The sequence below is a fragment of the Platalea leucorodia genome (assembly GCF_965183815.1).
Source record: "Platalea leucorodia genome assembly, chromosome: 11".
In the NCBI taxonomy this organism is placed as follows: domain Eukaryota; kingdom Metazoa; phylum Chordata; class Aves; order Pelecaniformes; family Threskiornithidae; genus Platalea; species Platalea leucorodia.
In genome coordinates this window covers 4,376,165-4,395,991 of record NC_138833.1, presented here as the reverse complement: position 1 = coordinate 4,395,991, position 19,827 = coordinate 4,376,165, and the positions used below count along the sequence as shown (strand labels likewise).

Below are 19,827 nucleotides of genomic sequence, written 5' to 3'. Positions count from 1 at the left end.
CGGCTTCCCCCCTGTCAGCACAGACCGACATGCTGCACACCTAGGTCTCAAAGTGCAGAGGGTCAGCGCTTAGCAGAGAAACGGATTATTCTGCATGGAAATAATCCTACTGCATGGAAATAATTCTTCTACTTCAGCAGTTCTTAGCCTTTTTCCCTACAATGACTGCAAGAACAATAGAAGAAATTACAATTTTGTGTCTTCATTGAGGTTTAGCCACTTAGGTGCTGTAGCTGCAACACCCTGCTTATGAATTCATTAATTTAATGTTTTCTTAATTTACTTTCCAAATATTCAGTAGATCCCTCAGCAACCCGATCAGTTGGGATGGGTTTCATTTCTTCTGATTAAAAATCCTGATCATACAGGCTGGGAACGATGGACTTCCAGTTTTGAGAAACAAAAGAGCTAAATAATTAGCTTAAATATTTTTCTTTTTTTCCCCATTTTTTTTCAGGTACGATTTTCAAATCAAAGTACAGCATGAAGTGTTTCAGTCCCAGATTTTTTTTTTTTTTTTTTTAATAAAAGAGCAAAACAGAAACAAAGGAGCATAAGAATGCCAAATGGAGAGGCTTCTAGTGAGAGTGCTATAATGAGAGATACATAAATATATTCACTGGAGGCTAAGCCACAGAATTCAGGCTAATGCTGTAATCTGATAAAACTCCTTAAGTAATCTAATTGTAGATGCATCATTAATAAAGTAGAAGTCTTTAAATTAGACGTAATTTGAGAGCAATGACTACTTAAAGAGTATTCATCAGTTTCTGGGAATTTGTTCTTCAGCTTATATTTTACAGTAGCTTTGATTAAGCAACGTTTTCTCTTATCCAAAATTAAACTGCACATCAAACAATATGTAAATTAACCCTGAGCCTTTCTCAAGGACATAAAAGTTATTCTGAGATATTTTCACTGGCAGGGGTAAACCCAATTCCCATCCCCACCAACTCTGTAGGAATTCAGTTATACAGAAAGCAAACTTAAAATTAATACAATTTTGTGTTTGTAAAGAAATAATTATTGCAAATTATCGCTCATTATCCTAATTTTTTCCATTAATAAAATTTAGCTCTTTAACAGTTTGCATTTCCTCAGTGGGTAATTAATAGAAAAAGCTCTTTTCTGTAGGTTTTCCCAAAGGTTATCCCAGCAACAACTTCTGTGATTCAAAGAAAAGACAGGGTATTTTTTTAAAACACCTTGGCAAAATAAATCCTATTCTGCTCTCCCGTTGTAGTGGAAACAAAGCCAGGGAAGCCAAACTCAACATCAGTACTTCTCAACTGATTCTCTAGTTTTGTAAGCGTAGGATCGATCCTGATGAGAGGGACGTATCAAAAGCCTTTCCTTCACAGAGCTCTTGGGGAAGCAGAAGAGAGCTTTCACTTCTCAAAAACATTCAGCTATAACATTTATAACATTAAAGGGCCAGTGCATGACTGAAAGATCCCCATTTCTTAAGGACAAGCAGCTTTTCTAAAAAGCAAAAAAAAAAAAAAAGTTTTCAGAAAGATTGCAAACTGAATTTTAGCTTTTGGGGTTTTGTTTGGTTTTGTTTTGTTTTTTAAACTTCTGAAGCTTCATAAAGCAGCTGGGATTTCTGGGGTTTCTTCTCTCCATTACAGTAACTGCAACTGTAATCTGCATGTAGGAAAGTCTGATTCCAGGTATCCTCCCTTTTCTGCTAAACGGTATAAAGGTTATTAGGTTTTTTGCCATTGAAAACTAAAGTATTAGGGTTTTTTTAATGATTACTCAGACAAGAGCTACGCACACACACAAACATCACTTGGAGAATAAGGAAGCACCTGCTTGGATAATTCAGTAACTTCATTTTCATTTGTAAAATCGGTAAAACCAGAGCGTGTAATTGTAGTGTCAATTAATGATATAGAAACCCAAACAGAATGACTAACTCCCACTCTTCCTGGGAACACTAATAACGCTATTACCAGTATCATGACTGAAGATTACCTAACAAGCTCTTCCTCTTCTATTCCACTACCTACGTGCACATCTGGGTTTCCCCGGGCTGCTGCTGACCAAGCGGCAGCAGGGATGAGCCCTCTCTGCCTTGGGTAAAGGTCTTGCAACAGAAATCGCTTACGTGATGCTGCACTGTAACAAAAACGCTTCAGAAGGGAATCTTATCAAGACTTTATCTGAAACTACAGCAAGACACTGAACGTGTGGTGCATAAAATAGTAGCGGACAGTAAGCAGGATAACACAAAGGTGAAGTGCAGGTCTTCCTTTCTCGGCTTAATGAAGTCTGCCCAGGCACGTTTGCAGAGGCCGACACGGAGAGCTGCCAGGATGAGCAGAGCTGGGGGGCACAGGTAGCAGCACTACCTGAAGAATCATAGAATAGTTTGGGTTGGAAGGGACCTTTAAAGGCCATCGAGTCCAACCCCCCTGCAATGGGCAGGGACATCTTCAACCAGACCACGTTGCTCAGAGCCCCGTCCAGCCTGGCCTTGAGTGTTTCCAAGGATGGGGCATCTCCCACCTCTCTGGGCAACCTGTGCCAGCGTCTCACCACCCTCATCGTAAAAAATTTCTTCCTTATACCTAGTCTGAATCTCCCCTCTTTTACTTTCAAACCATCACCTATCGCAACAGGCCCTGCTAAAAAGTCCGTCCCCATCTTTCTCATGGGCCCCCCTGAAGTATTGAAGAAAAGGGGTATGGGCTCCGGTAAGGACTCACAGGAGGTGAGTCCCGTATAATAACAACCCCTTTCAGTAATACGTGATTCTGAATTGGGGATTCAGGAGACGGCTCCGCACGCTCTCTCACCGGCCGTCCCGGCGCCGGTGGGCGTTTAGCTCTGTCCCTGGCCTGTGCCGCTACGTGCCACAGCCGTCCCAGCTGCCGCAGCCCACCCTGCCTGCCACCTGCTCCCCCCGATGTCCCAACACACTCGCTCTATTTCGTTCACTAAACAATTTATAAAGATGAATTAGAATAAATGAGATGCAAATAAATTCTATGCTTTCTCCATCATTTTCAAATTTCATTTTCAGTCCACTCAACCTGTTATAATCTCATAGTGATTTTCATTTAAAAGAGCTAAATGGATATGTGATTATTGTTACAGGAACTAACACCAGACAATTAAATGTTGAGGTGTTGCTAGATAAAGCAGTGTTTTGATTTGCATAAACACGATGCAAGAAAATCCATCTCAGGCAAGGTTTCAGCTCTAAGATGTGTTTAACTTCAGCTAATTACCACAAGTACCTCTATTAAATTTTTAGTATTGAGAGTTAGGATTACAGCAATTTCATTTCAGGGTCCTATTTATTTTTATTTTGAACACCTCGTCAAAATGCAGAGCTGATCTATTTTCTACTTATAATCAACTTCTGCGGGTCAACACATCAGAAATCAATTACACAGCCATGAAATTTAGTCATTAAGGATTAGCTGCTAATCTCATTCCATTTTTTGTCTAACCTTCCCCCTCTCCCCAAGAGGTGCATTCCGACATTTGTGAGAAGAGGGAAAGACTTGTTAATTCAACACTGTGAATCAGATGTTAAGCAATACCAAAATTTAACATCCGAGTCTTATTATTTTTTTGTAAATTACTACATAATTGTTTACATATATTGCATTTAATAGATCATCTTGAACACACAGAACTGTATCTCATGTCCAACGATGTTGAAAGAATTATTAAACGTACCAGGACTTGATAAGCACTACATTTGTTTTCGGCCCAGTATCTCAAAGCGCTTCCAGAACTGTATACGCTGAAGCAGGCAGTGAAAGTTTAGATACTTAAGGGGTGAAAAACAGGCCAGCTAAGTGCAGAATGGGATTAATCCAGCTGCAGCCCATCTCTAATTTGGCAGGGGATGGATTACATGACCTGAGTGTCTGTCTTATCCTATGCTTATGGCTTTGTAATTATGGCAATTATTTTCCAATCGTGCCATTTGGGAAAGGGAATAAAGACAATATGCCTGTCTCAATGAATCTGTAGGGGGATTTTACAGAAGCAGAACGTAACCGCTCAAGCTGTAATCGTGTTTGCTCCCCGGGACTAGCTGTGGTAAGTGTGCCACAGCATTTTTAAAAACAGTGAGTGGTTGGGTTCCCCCCCGCCGCCCCCTTCAGAAGCAGAGTGACTTGCAGCAATAGTCTGGGTATTTTTACCAACCTCTTTTGGAATACTTTTAGTAATGAAGCTTCGATAGCTGATTGCAGCGGATGATCCTATGCAGTTAACTGACCTCTCAAATAAAGAAAAGATTGTCATACCAAAGACAGTCCCAGAGTTGTACATTTTTAACCAGTAAAAATAGGGAAGATGTCCTTCAAAATGGAAAATTAATTTTCTGCCCACAGAAGAAAAGATCATCGTTGTAACGACAGACACTACTTACCCTGAGCTTTCTTCCAAACACAGTCACTTTGCCTTTAATCTGTTCCTTCCTCAGACGCCATTCAATTGAGTTTAAACCATTTTCCATTGGCAGAGAAATATTACATCGTCCTATGGTGGGAGTCACCGTCCCCGCCAGGACATGGGGTTCGCTGTGAAAGCTAATGCTCATGCCATTGGCATACATCACTCTCAAGGTACCATTATTACAGAGCTGGTAGCTGTTCCTCACTTGATCTACAGCAATAATGAAAAGAAAATAATTTAGCTACTCCAGTCATAAAGAAAACATATAGCTTAATTTGATTGGTTTTTTTATTGCACTCCTGTTGATGTTAAATGAAGTCAGCCTGCAATTACCATTTACGTGGTACTATGGTGGAAATTACAGATGTTACGGATTCACGTAAAGAACAGTAGTGTAACAGTGAGCCTGCAGAGAGATACTGTGTTTATTTCATTATCCTTTCCCTTTGGTCTTAATTGTGAATCAAAATGCACAGTGATATGTGTTCAACCACGTAATGTACTTCTAATACGAACAAAAACTCCTGACAACTGTACTGCTGGATAAACAACGAACCGTTAAACTCCAGGACAAAAAGAAAAAAAAAAAGACGACTGCTGGACTCTCTATGAGTGGGAAGAAGTAAGCACCCTTCTTTTCCTTTCCCTCTGTTTAAAAGCTGTCTCCAAGCAGGGGCTTTGTACAGCATTTCAGTTTGGCTTTAAATCCTCCAGGTGTGGGGCTCCAGCAACGCAAGCTGGCAGCCACAGCCCTTTGCTTGCCGGCCATGGCCCTTTGCTTGCCGGCCTTCCTGCCAGCCCAGCAGAAGCGCCCCAGCCTGATGCGCACACCCGGCCTTTCGGCTGTCGGAGAAGAGTTATAAAAATAATCCTGGACTTCTACGGACTTTTATGGCTGTGCAGTTCTCCAGCTGTCTGACACAGCCAAGTCCATTCTCAGCCAGGATGGAGCGCTACAGTGTGCAACTGTCACCAAAGCATCGATATTTGTCTGACAGAAGGACAGCATCTACCTAATTAATCATCTGGTATAAGAGAAATAAAGTCTTTGCAACCAGGCGTGTCACGGTATAATAGTCTATAAATGTTGACATTTATGTCAGGAGGAGACTATTGTTCAATGATGAAATTCTTATTCCGGTGGCATTATAGCTTAATTAAAAAACCCCGTCACTCACCAAATCCCTTTCAGTCTATCTTTGATAACTGACTGCTTTCGCTTCATCAGATAGAGCGCCTGGGCGGTGCTGGAAAGCTCTATGAAAACATTTAACCGCTTTGCTGCTGATCTCTCCTGCCATGCTTGGGCTGTAACGCTGTTCTCAGAAGTGCCAGCTGTGGCACAAGATCATCCACTGCCCCGACTGTTCTGCATTTTATTTAACGGTAGTGTATAAATTTGGCAGATTTCACTTCTAATAGTAGGAGGTTACCTGAGCCTCTCTCTCCGCAAGGACCTCTACCCAGGCAGCCAACGCGCAGCAGCCAGACTGCATCTCTGTGGCACTGAAGTCAGAACCCGTTTTGCAGTGAAGTACAGAGAAATATGTGAGCGGGCAGAGCGAACCTGACCCAAGAGTCCTGACCCAAGACAGGACTAACTTACGCCAGCAGATCACGACCATACAGATTTGACACAAAGTATGATCGTGAAATGTCTCTTACCTGTCCTGAAGACCTGTCATTTTAGGAATAAGCTTTATGGGAGTTTTTCTTGCAAACCTTATATATTTTTCCCCTGCTCATGAGTGTACTAATGACACGAATCTTTTGCGAACTGCTTTCTCAAGTTGTGTGTGTGGTTAGGAGATGTGCTGAGAAGCGTGCTTTGGTACCTTGAACAACTGTATAGGAAGCCTCCACAGAGGAGAGATTTGTGATGACCGTGACATCGTCATCCCGATTAGAATTCTCAATGTCGATGGTAATAGACTTTTCCATTTCTCGATGAAGGCTAGTTACCACTCCAGTGGGACGTGTTACATTGGTCAGACGCCCTTCATGATCATAGCTAATAGAAAAGTTAGTGAGAGCAAAAAAGCATGAGGATGTACGTTCATTTCAATACCCAACGTATTAATAATTCACCACATTTGTGCAAAAAACCCAGAATGAAACAGATTTTCAAGAACATCCTGGCCATACCTATTTCTCTGTTCTTGAAAGAGTCTATAATGATGAAATAGTAATTTTTAGAGACACTGATCTCAACTACATGACTGTAAATCCAGGCTAGCACCTTTTGAATTATTAAATTAATTAATTAAATTATTATGGATATACAGAGTGATATTTGGCTCAAACAATTATAATTAGTAAATCCATCTGTACTTTAATAGTTGCATTTCACTCTAAGGAAGCGGACTTATGATGGATACTACAATATACAATTGCATCCACTATACATTTGCAATTGAATACTTAGTGGACACTACTAAGTATGGTCTTAAGTGACGTATCAAGGAATAAACTTGCCATAAGAGAGGACGTCAGCTGGAGAACATAATAATTTCATTTAGATCTTATCTGCGGTATCAAACTGCATTTTGGGGTCAGTATTTTGGCTCATAAAGCTGAATGATGAGAAGTTAAAGCACAGAATAGGTTGGAGTTGCACAAAGGGCAGCAGTCAGCACTCAGAATATACCTTAGAAGATGAATTAAGTGCTCCGGAGGCATAAAGATAAAAAAATAAAAGAAAAAGGGCTCTCCATGAGTTTATTGAGTTAAATTTATTTAGAGGTATAAAGCCTGAGGAGGGGGGAAAGAAGGAATGCTGCCTGAAATCAAATCATACTGTTTCTCCCTTTCCTGTAGTATGCTATACTTGTGTGCATACGTATGCTAAAGAAGCAATCCCTTGGATCTTAAGGGCAAGAAATAGGGACCTGCAACAAAATCAGTATTCCAGTCTGACACTCTGCTTGCTGCAATTCTCTACTTGTGCAAGAGTCTCTCACCCAGCCGCTACCAAAGCGCACATACTTCTAAACAGCAGAAAGGCAAGAAAAAATGTCCTGTGTAGATAAAGGGAAAAGTTTAGGTAGAGATTGAAACCAACTGGTCATCCTTCGAACGTAGAAATCCAGGGAGCGGGAAGCCTGGAAGAGAACTGGTAAATCCATTGCACTGCCTGAGAGTAACAGAAGAGAAGAGGAGCACATTTAGTATCACGGAGCTAGCCGAGTTCTTTGTACATCGTGGTTAGCTGTAAAGATGAAAAAAAATCAGTGCTTTCAACATGACTTTTTACAATTAAATTATTCAGAAGCCTCAAAGTAGGCCACCTGAACTGTATACAGTATCTCCAAAATTCATACCCAAACTGGCTCCTCAGTTAATACAAATATAAAATATGCCTTTCCAATCCATTGCAAATGGTTGCACCCATTCAACTGAATATTGGGGAAGAAGGAAAAAAATCACCTGTGGAGCAACAAGCCTTACCAGAACCAATGGAAGTATTAGGCAAAGAAGTAAATCAATAAAAGAAAGCATCATGCGACCTAAAAGGGACCAATAATATATTGTGTTCATTTAAGCAGTGCAGGATCAAATAAGATTAAGCACATGATTTTTCTTAATAAAAGTCACACGTTTCTACTCATATATATATATATACATAATTTTTTTTTTAACCATATCAACAAAATACTGGATAAAAGATAATATGTTGAGATGATCTAGGAAAGGGGGCTTGGTCAAGTCTGTATACAGGTCTTTGCAAAAAAATACTGAAAAGTACTCATAAAGTATAGATGAGGGAAGAACTTGATCCAGTCAAGCATCCATCTAGCAAGGAAAAACAAAAAGTACAAAAAAGGGACAGTTTCAAAAATCTCAGAGGTTAATAATGAGACAGGCCCTAAGAGTCTGTATGTGGACTACCGTGGTACGTTTAGTGACCAGCAGAGGGATGAAGAGAATTCTTAGGTGCCAAATTTTACAGAAGAGACAATGTTATTTAGGACAAACTAGAAAAGTCTATGAGTGGCTTCAGCGTGACTATGCAGAGCTTGGTGAACGTCCAGAAAAATGGTTGGCGAAATTCCCCATCAGCAAATATATTTTAGGCAATGCAAATGAGACATTCATTTAAACTCTTCATTCACATTGCTGGGTTTCTAATTAACCCAGGAAAAATTCCTGGGGATTGCTGTGGGCTACTCACTGAAAATCTCTGTTCAAAGTGCAAGGGCAGTCTAAAAGTAAATATGGATGAGGGTATACAGAGACTGAAACAGAAAAATGAAAATATTGTAATGCTATTTCTAGAAATCAGCGTTTTGCCTCCCGCCACGGGGCATATTTCCCAGTGCTGGTCACAATTTTTGAAATCAGCAATGGCAGAGATTAAAAGGGTTTATAAGCAAGGGATGGACACGCGTCAAGTGATACAAAAGTACTCTCTGCGAAGATCTGCAGACCATTTAGTTTACGAGCTAGACGTATAAAAAAATTCACTACTTAAATGATATATACAGACTGCAATACCCATGTATAAAAAAGGCATTTCTACTTTATCCATTGCATCAATAAAATCGTATTTAAAAAAATACCTTAAAGGTAAAAGATTCTAAATTAATAAAACAGAAACCGTTTATGTACTACAAAATTTAGTAGTGACATATTACTGAGTTTTTGTTTTTTTTGTTAAATTTATGTATTATGTGAGAGCAAGTGCTTAGTAGAATACAACACCCAGACGCTTATCTGAATAATAACAATAAAGCTATATAGGAATTAAATGGTTATATACCTTTCTTCTTCATGACATGAACCCGGGTCTAATGAAGTAAAAAAAGAAAATTTTGCAATGGAAAATATACTAATCGACCTGGGACTTCTTGGTATCTTCTTCAGAAGCAGCCACTACATATCACAGTCTGTGACACAGCATCAGGCTAGATGAATCAGATCTGACAAGGCAATCTTTGTATCTTCAAATAAGGTGGGTTCTGGATACACTGAAATTCCTGAGCTTTTGTTACTCACTGCAACTAGAGTAAGGTTTCATCCCAAGTTTTTGTACTAATAGAATTACAAGGGGAGAGATCCTTCCTTGATCCCAGTATCTTAAAAAACCAGCACCTCCTGCTGCCCACTACCAGCTCGCTAACGTATTGCTAACTGCGACCAAGTCTGCCCGAGCAGGCAAAGGTTTCCGAGAGCGGCCAGCTCTGGGCGACCCCAGCCACCGGCGCCCGGGCAGACACGAGAGCTGTTGGCCGATCCTGCCTGCAGCCTGAGCTGGTGCCCGCCAGCCTGGCGGCTCTCAGCTGGCCACCGCCAGCCCGCGTGCGCTGGGCCACCAGCCGCAGCTATAGCCCAACCGTGAGACGGCGCCGAGCACTTGGGCGGCACCTTCTCAGATAGCTACAACTATCTGCCCTGTGCATCCCTTCGGCGGGCCTGTGGTAATGCACTGAAGGCTCTTCTCCCATCTCCAGTATTATGGCACCTCTAAATCTCATGCAATTTTTATTGCTAGCATTCGGGTCTTTGAGGTTTGAGACGCGTACTGCTCGACAGCTTGCGGGTGGGAGTAGCTAGGACAGTGCCATACACAGTACTGCAGAAAGGAGTAACAGCAGCTTTTGCCTTAAGGCAGAGCAGGGCAAGGTGCAGATCCACATACATTTACACAGATCCCTACTTTCTCTCCCTTATAAAAACCACGCCGATGCAGGAAGAAAACCGCAGCATTCTCTCAGGATGCTCCCAAGACCAAGCGGAATACCACTGAGGATCACTTCAAAGATCTGTGCTTCATGCCCAAAACCAAGCTTAAATTACCCCATGTGAGCCTGCTGGTAGCTGTTACATTATTTAAGAGCCTTGCCTGTTCCTACTGCAAACGAACTGCATGCATATACACGTGCGCTATACACATAGATGATATACGTATGGAGCGTGTGTACACACGCACACACACAAACAGTTTGTGTATGCATTTCTCTGCATATACACATGCATACCTTGATATACGGCACAAATTTAATTCTGTGAGCATGTTCAGGGCACAGTTTCAGATACCCAATAAGACAGCACGGCACTTCAGCGTCTGGTTGATATATATGCACTGAAATAAATCTTTCGTAAGAACTTTAGTTCATGTAGTATTTTACTCCTTAAAAGCCATTTGTTCTTTTCCAATTCTGCTGCCATATTAACAATTTTGGGTATTGATTATCTCTGTATGAATGCATGAACGTAATGGCACAGAAAACTATTTTGTTGTCCTTATAAACTCTCATTGGCTAAGTATTTCTTTCATCTTCGATTGATATTAACGTATAGCTACCAAAATAAGTTGCATAATGATGAATACAGAATTTTGCCCTTGGAGCTGCTTCGAAGAACAAATAGAAACCAGAAACCAGTATTGAGTGACTGCGGACCGTGACTGTTTGTAAATTTGATTTAAATAATTCTCACCATCTTATTAATAATCCCCTCAACTGTGGGGGTACATGAGATGACAAGGCATATTAAGGAGCTACTGTAAGTCAGTCAGCTGCTGAGGATCAGCCTAAAGGAGATGCCTCTGTTTTTCTGGTATTTTGTAGTGAGCCTCTCCAGTGCATATAGCTAACTTCTAGTCCTCACAAAGGGTTTTCCATGCCCATATAGAGGCACGTATCTTCTTTTAACGCCTTTGTGAATGGCATTTTATGGCTTTTTTCCTAAGATAACAATCACCATATATAGTTTATTTTATACATGTACTATAAAGTATATGCATTTTTAATGCAAAAAACCATCTACACTGTCCTCTCATCTATGGGCTCTATGCTTATGGGAATGTAGGTACAAATCTGGGAGAAAGTAAGTTATTTCTGCTGCCACATCACAGGTACTAAGCATCTAAGGCAGCTCCTCAGGCTGTACTTACACCTGACTATGGTAGTTAACGTCCACTGACCTGAAGCAAGGGTTGCGCATCTCTTCTGGTTTGATCTTGGGAAAAAATCTAGTCAACATGTCAGCGCTATATACACATTAAACTATATTTTCAGGTGCATCTCAGTAAGACATCAAAGCCCCTACCTTCTATATTTACTTTGGAATCGTAGTACAACTTTTCTGTTAAATCATGCTAACTTAGTACTTCACCTGATTCTCAGCCACCAGTTCTACCGGTTTTGTAACTTGTAACTTTCCGATGGCCTTTTTTTATGTTTCATTGATTTTCATGTAGAGTTTTAAATTACTTTGTGATTTAGTTTTCCACAATTAATTACTGGTGTTTTGAGAAATAACTAGTTTATATGACTTCTGATCTGAATCTTGAGCTAGCTATTGAGGAAAAAACAACAAAAAACCCCTCCCTAGAAGGGCATCCACATCTCATCAGCAATAACGTGCGATTTTACCACCGTCTAGTACGGTGAGCTTTTACTTGCTCTTGTAATCAGCGGGTAACACCTTCATGCGTTCACATACCTGGATTATTTCTGTAACTAACGTGTGGTAAAGAAATACTCTTTGCAAAATATTAAGGAGAAAAAACCTCCGTATGTGTACCCCCAGCCCAGATGAAAAAGCGCAGTGGTTCAGTTTCCAGGGCCCAGGAGAAGGGGACCACGAGAGGGCACTGCTTTCCTTTCTACGGAAACGAAACACATCACGGACAAAACACTGATGTGCAGCGCGGATTTAGACACAGTTAGAGCAGGCTGAGCGCAGTTCTTTTTTTTCCTGCATTACTTACGTTTTCTCTAAAAAGAAAGAAAGTGGTGGCTAAGATGAACGCATTAGTAAACTGAAATAGCTGTGCATCATTGCTAGTCTGTAACCTTAAAAATAAGCCCACAATTTAAAATTAAATATAAAGCCCTATTCATACTTTTTACCCACTCACTTGAGAAATGGTATTTAGTAATCATTAATTAACAATTTCAAATTAAATATATGGCATCAGACTAGCCATACTTAAAAGTTATATCTATTTTCAATATATCATTTAGCTTCTATTTTTAAAATTGTTTTGATCAATGAATGGCAATAAGACTACTAAGAACAGGATCACTATTAATAAAAATTTGACTCCTTTTTTTAGATTTTTAATGTACTTTTGAACTTCATCTCTGATGAGTTTCATTTGAAGAGGAAGTTCTGCCTTTTTAATCCATGCGCTCATGAACACCAGTGTGCTTTTGGGTTATCTACAAATTATGGAAGTTACACCAGGGGTCTGACAGATAGCTGGGGATCTAATTTCCTCACTTGTCTCAAGAATGAACAATCAGTGAAGTTAATCAACATTTTAACAACCGTGAGTAATACATGAGTCTGAACAGAAAGATATGTAATTTGAGTTCCAAAAGAAACGGCAGCGTTAGGGTTCCCAGCGAGAGGCAGCTCAGTAGGAGCCACAGATTGCTGGGGGCTGCTCTGGATGGGAGTTATCTGCAGCCGTGCTGATGACTAAGAGCAGGGGCCCAATCTGGGAAATCAAACACGGGTTTCTGAACGTGGCACACAGTCCTTCGCACTGGCGGTGGGTGAGCTTCCCCACCGGCCTCAAACCGCGGGCAGGAATTTAGGTGGTTCGGTACCCACCCAAAGGACCCGGCCAAACTGATGAAATCAAGAAGCCACTTAATCATTTCCAGTATCATACTAGACTGAGATGTAACAACGGCCTTATTCAGTACCAGTGAAAAGCCTACAACAAATTTCAGTAGGGTCAGTTTAGGGCCTACTCGCTACCATTTGAAAAATAAATGTACGCTTAATATATCCAAAAACATTCTTACTCATAAAATGTTGTCCATCCTGTTTCATCACTCTTCGTTGCTAAGAGACCACTGTTTCCGTTATATGTCATTAATCCGAGCTCCAGGGTCTGTGTTGAGACTAGCTTGAGTCCACCATTAGTGCCAACAGCCAGCGTGACAATCTGATTATCCGGCATCAGTAAATGGCGGGGCATCCCACTGGCATCCCGACGGACCTTCAAGGAGTTGCCATTGTTGTCCATCACCTCCGTGACATCGTTATCGCTGCTATAGGTGAAATTGTACAAGTACTCCCCGGTAACAAGGCTGAGAGTGTACTGGTGAATCCCATCAGCATTGAAGACATACAGCTCCTGTTCTCCTGGAGATGCAGCTTCATATTGGTTAAAAGAATTAAGAATGGGCCTGTTTTTACTGACAGCCCTAATGCGGATATTTCCAAGATCAGCTATGTAGATGGTACCATCTGGGGCCACAGCTAAGGAAGATGGTGAATTTAAGATGGCATCAGTGGCATACCCATCATCCCCAGAATAGCAATTACAGTTGACATCATTTTTGCAATCACAGTCTGAAGCTGCCCCTGCAAGAAGGCATATTTCTCCATTGGTAGTTACCTGGCGTAGCCGATTAATTTTTTTTTCATCTGTCTCACTGATGTAAAGAACTCCTGTGTGTGAGATGGCAATGGCACTGGCTGATTCAAGTGCAGAATGAATAGCCAGTTTGCTAAGAGAGTAGTCTATACCGGGAACCTGGCAGTGCATGGGGCGTCCAGCAATAATGCTAACTTGATGATTTTCTGTGATCCGTAAAATAACATTGTTCTCTAGGACATAAAGTGAGTTGTCCATGGGATTGACAGCGAGATCAGTAGGCCACTCCAGCCGTACCTATGAGTTGCACAAATTATTACTGTAAAACTCGTAACTGAAAAGTACACTTCTAGTGTTTAAAATTCCATGTGTAACAACAGCAAATTAGTGAGGGGTTTATCAGCGTAAATCATGAAACCAAGCCATGAACGGCAACTATTTCAAACAAAGATTTTGTTTTTCGGAAATATTAAAGCTACGTGCAGTGGTAACTTTGGCTAATTGTGTTTCTGTGCAAAGAATGAACGCTACATTGTGGAAGCTCTACAATAATTACAGAACAACAAGCAATTAAGACAATAACTCCCATTATCTCAACCTTATTTCTCTATAGTTGCATAAATAACCTGTGTTAGCCACAGTAAAAGGATGGTTCACTCATTTCAGTAACGAATCAAATACGCTATCATCTTGTGCTGCATAATGTATTTCTTAAGTGGCCAGGCAGTCATCCAAAATAGATGCCCATCTCTTCTACAGCAGAGAAGAAAATAAATGCAGTAAGAGTCTACCTGGGTGACGTCCATGCTGGAATCACAGCTGAGAGGTCGAACAGCAGTTAGGTCATTGGAGCCCAGCAGGGTTGATATAATTCCGTTCTGATCCACTTTTCTAATCATAGTGGCATCAACAAAATACATGAGTCCATACTTATCCACTGCAATTCCTGCAAATATAAAAACCAGGCATCAGTGAAGCAGTGAGCGTCAGGGCAGGCTTCATCTTATTAACAGGTTTACAAGATGGTGACGTGTGTTCGCTTCCCCTGTTCTTTCCTCCCTTCCAACCTGAGCACAGGTCCTGGAACCCTCCAAGTACCTGCAGTTCTGCTGAATAAATGGCATCAAGCAGGTTTACCCTATGGAGCTTTAAAGAAAACAAAACCACAGAAATCCCCCAAACATGCCAAAGAGCCAGCAGAACGCATCGGCTTATTTCTAAATTCAAACTCTGTATGATACATTAAATAAACCCAACTGAAAAAAAAAAATTATCTCCTAAGTTTTAATCTCAGAAATTTGAGGCGTGGCTTTCTTCATCTGAAGGATCTAATGAGGAAGAAAAATTTTTAGAAATCTTTTAAAATTGCTTTAAAAATTCTGAAAAATTAAGAGGACATTATATTCTTTCAGGACGTTTTTTAATTCTTTGACCTGTTGCGGTAAGGAATAGGGGAAGAACATCTGGTGTTTCCAGATGAAGACAGAGGGGCTTCCAGCCTAGGAAAAAAGGAACGGTTCAATGCCTGTCCCATTGGGAGTCCTTGGAGAGGAAAGGCACCGAAGGAAAGGGTGCTCCCGTGGAGGAACAGGAGGAGGCTGCTGCCTGTTGTGAAGGAGGGCAGGCTTTTCCTCACTTGCCTTTCCTGCTTTGATTTGGCGCACTGCCTTGTCCGTTTCTTGGGCTGAAATTAAAATATTGATCTAAAAATTTTGTCTTCAAATGGTTGCAGTGCTCATCCTATTGGGCAGTGAGAGAAGATACAGCTTTACCGTCTTAACTTCTATGTAGAGGCTTAACTTAAAACACGTAAGCAGCTCTGTCCTGTTAATATACTCTGTATGTATTAACTGAAACTATTACCTATACAAAGAAACAGGACTGTCCATTTTTATTTGCGTTTACGATCATCTAGTTATTTTCAACCATCGAAATAAAACCCAAAGATGTTTCAAACACCTGGCAATACACCTGATTAATTCGTCCTTACAATTAAGATGAAACAATGGGAAAAAAACGTCCTAAAAAGAAACACATCCCCAAATCTCGACATTGTCTTGAAAACTTTCTGCTAAAAATTAGAAACTGGAAAGGGCAAAAATCATTTTATTCTTCCTTTGCCTCGGAAGAAAAAGGGGATACATAGAATAACAGCTCAGAAAACAGCCACAGCAGGCAGTTTTTCTCCCCAAAGACTGTATCTCGAACAGTAATTTGTTTCCCAGTTTACACGCTTGCTTCTTGGAGTGAGCGGTACCCTGCTAATTTGTGTTCTGTTCTCCTTTTGCAGCCTTCAGTGTTGGGGTAATAAAGTTTGCTTTAACTAAACAAAGCACGAACACTTGCCAATCCACTGTAATTAAAGCCCAGAATAAAAATTACCGAGCAAGGAGTGATTTAATTGCCAGATAATTATTTCCACATCCAGCCTAGCCTCACGCAGTCATTTTCTCCAGCTTCTTTTCCTACTTTACCTCGAGGGCTCATTAGGGTTGCATCCACTGCCTTCCCTCCATCCCCACATCTGGCTTCGTCAAAGGGCAGGCACTGCTCTCCAGTCCCTGCCACCACTTCAGAGTTACCAGCTAGGTCTTTCGTGCCAGCGAGGGACTTGACTTTGTATATCCGTCGACTGTTGGTGTCCGATACGTACAGTGAGCCTGAAACAGGGTCCACGGCCAGATAGTATTTATGAGCGGGATTGTTGCTTTAGAGAAAAAGAAAGCATAAAACAGAAACAGCTGAGCAGTCTAGAAACTTCACAGGCTTTCAGAGCTTAGATACTCATCAGGCACAAAGAGATCTGGAGAGAAAGTCCGACACCTTCCTACAGAGGCGGGGTCTGAAGGAGTACCACCTGAGGACCTATCTTGATTAGGGCCTGGTCAGTGTTTCAGAAGGACTGTCATTTTAAATCTCATTCATCCTGCTACACCAACCCTTGCACAGCAGAGCCCAATAAGCCAGAGCTGCACAGCAGACTTTCCTCTTGATCTCTTTAGCCCTTTAGATCTGCTCCACATCAATTCTCTTCGGCTTAGCTCTACCTGTTGCCCCCCTCCCCGCCGCCTTGTTTAACTTCCCCTGAAAGCAGAAGTCGTAAGAGTAAGATCAAAGAATCAGCTTCTGAGTTACTTAGATTATGCCACAGGATTTGTGAGGTTTTGTATAAATAGGAGGCGGAGGCATAACAAATTTATTTCTAAAGCAAATTTGTTCTCAGTCATTCTTATCGAGAATCTCATTTACGGCAGACGAAGTTGGTTATAGAACTAAAACCAGAGACCCCAAGTGCCTGACTTTAACTCCAAACCTTCTGTTATTGAAAAACTGGTCCTCAGCTTGCGATTAGAATGGGTGCTCATATGGAAAGCTACTTCTCTTCTGAAATGTATGTTTTTTGACAGCTTGTCACATTTTGGAACTACTTTAGCAAATCATCTGCAAATTGAGAAATGTCAATCTTCGCGATATATATAAATTCACACACACAGAACTGCAGTGCAGAAATATTTTCAAAATCTTGCCTGGCTAGTTTAACTCAATTTAGTTGGATTTTAAGCATGATGTGAATTTTGCAGCCTTTGGAGCCTATGGGTGAGCGCAAATAAGGTCAATGGTGGTTTCAAAGCATAGAAGACAAATGAAGACAGGAAGAAAAAAAATGAAGGTTACTTACCAGTAACCAGAGATATTTGCCTCCAAATATCCACACTCCTAGCTTCATGTGGCAAAAGTGCCCATCTCCAAGAGTGAGGATACACAGAGGTAAGTTATGATGGACATAAGCCATTTCTTGATCAGACTCGCTGAAACTATAGTAAGGCCACTTTCGGCAGATGGATTATCAGCAGCACAAAGACAACTGCGTTCATGTGGTCATGATCAGATTTGGAGGAAGGAGGAGGCCCAAAAATATCACTTTCTACAGTTATCTTCCTCTATGCCAGTCTTTGACGTGTCATGATTTTAGGTCAATAACAGTTTGTTCTAAAACCGTAGAAAGTAGGAAGGAGATTGGTTTGATCAAAATTCAGTAGGCAGAGGTAATACCATCTGCTGAAGTCTAGGAGTGTAGAAATTAGAGATGAAAAAATACAGTAAACAAAAAATACTTGGCAGGTTTATTTCATGCATGGATCTCAAAGTACTTTAAAAAGATGGGTATTATACCCATTTTACAGAGGAGGAAACTGAGGCACAGAGAGGTTAAGTGGTATAGACAAAGTTATGCAGGGAGACTAGTGACATGCTTGAGATTAGAGCACAATCTCTTTATTCCCCAAGTTCCTCTCCTTATCTTCAGCAGCAGACTGCACCTCTTCACTAGACCCTTATCACACTCCTTCTCATCCCTCCAAAACCAAGCTCCATCTTCTTTGCCACATTTAAAATCATTTCTTTCAACTTACAAGCTTTCTCCAGTCTCTCGAGTATCTGAGCCATACAAACACCTGCACGTTTGTCACTGTTTTGAAATTCTGCTCTCTTCTTCCACCATGCTTTTCCCTTAACACTGCAGAACAAACTTTGCCGTGACACCAGCCTTGTGCCATAGTTCACAAACACACCCAAACTTAGCTCAAGGCTTTGCAACGGCAGCAGACGAGCCAACAACTGAGCGCTGCTGCCGCAGGCTCGCTGCTGCCGCAGGCTCGCTGCTGCCGCCTCCCTGCTGGCCTGCAGCCCCGAGCGCCTTTTGCCTGGCCCTTCTAAGACATCTGGCACCCCCACCTCGGCCAGACAGGGAGACCCGAGGCTTGTACAAACGAGCTGGGCACAGACGTAGCTGCTCGCTGCCGGAGGCAGGGGTCTTGCTTGGTCTCGGCGATGGGAGCTGCTCACGACAGGGCCTGGGGGAGCTGCTCTGCTGCCTGACGCGGAGCAGCAGCCGCTCAACGAGGCTGGAAGGGTCTCTCTTCTTTTTGGACGTGATTTTGCCAGCCTGTGTCTGCCTTCCCGAGCGAGCACAACCCTGCTTCCCCTCTGCCCACAGCTAGCCTTGGGTACGTCCTACTGCTACCAGGATGGGATAAGGTATGCGTCAGGGTAAAGAGCAATGGCGGACCATGGGCTCGTTTCCCTCTCCTCTCCTGCAGCCACTGGTGTGCCCGTGGAGCTCACCCTGCCTTCCTCCTCTGGAATCTCCCTCAGGGCAGTTTTGCCGGGGAGTCAGTCATGAGCTTTTCTTCCAGATCAGGGAGCAACTCACTGGAGCTGCCGAGCTGCTGTACGCCCCTTTGCTCTTTCCTGAGCTCCGTAAGGGAACAGAACGTGGAAGACTCTCCACCTAAAATATCTGAGGGGCTTTGGCAGAAAATGACTGGTGGAAGGCAACATGCACTCACCGTGTCCCCAAAGAAACTATGAGATTATTACCTCAAACAGGGATGTATTCTATAAATGAGTAGCAAATATTTCTCAAACTGGCATCTGAGCAATTAAAGACCTCTGCCTCTTTCTTCTTCATGCCGTTGTACTCTTTTATTCGAGTTACAGGAAGCCAAGGCTTGTTCCTTGTTTTAAAAGATTGTCCGTAACGCTCGGTATTGCTCGGAGGCCTCTGCCAATGACGCCTCCTCCTCTAGCCCTCCCCGGGGATGCAGCAGTTACCACCACGGCAGCCTCACTCTGGGCGGCGAGGGAGCCTGCTGCCTGCCAGCAAGCACAGGCAGGATCAGCTTGGCCTCCCGATTCTCCTCGTACGTGCATCAAATTCACAACAGTGCAACAACAGCTTTTCTTTAAATTTAACCAGAAAGAGAAGCGGCCCAGAGCAAATCTCTAAGCACCTGAAAAATTAACTAAGCTTATAGTTGCAAATGAGGAGCCTCCAGCATCACCAATAATCATTAGCGAATTGTAAATTAATTTATCCAGATAAGAAAATTCCGTGGAGTTACACTTGCTATACCAAAATATACCGTAAAGGGGAAATCCTACTATTTAGTCCAGACATCTTTTGCATCTAATTTGTATTATAGAAATGGAAAGTATGGTTTTAAAAGGGTGATGCACAGAACACTATGGAATAGTTTACAACAGCTCTTCTTGCTCTTGCC

The 19,827-nt window shown here is 41.8% G+C and overlaps 1 protein-coding gene across 6 annotated transcripts in view; it reads right to left on the bottom strand.

Annotated features, from left to right (window-relative positions):
• TENM2 (teneurin transmembrane protein 2) overlaps positions 1-19,827 on the bottom strand; it is a gene marked incomplete at its 5' end in the record, with an annotated part of 535,531 nt that overhangs the window by 8,267 nt on the left and 507,437 nt on the right. For all 6 annotated transcript variants that reach the window (XM_082323887.1, XM_082323888.1, XM_082323889.1 and 3 more), the window contains 5 exons: positions 4,400-4,635; positions 6,261-6,436; positions 13,188-14,062; positions 14,557-14,711; positions 16,240-16,472. In XM_082323887.1, the coding sequence (XP_082180013.1) occupies positions 4,400-4,635; positions 6,261-6,436; positions 13,188-14,062; positions 14,557-14,711; positions 16,240-16,472 (1,675 nt within the window). The remainder of the gene's footprint in view (positions 1-4,399; positions 4,636-6,260; positions 6,437-13,187; positions 14,063-14,556; positions 14,712-16,239; positions 16,473-19,827) is intronic.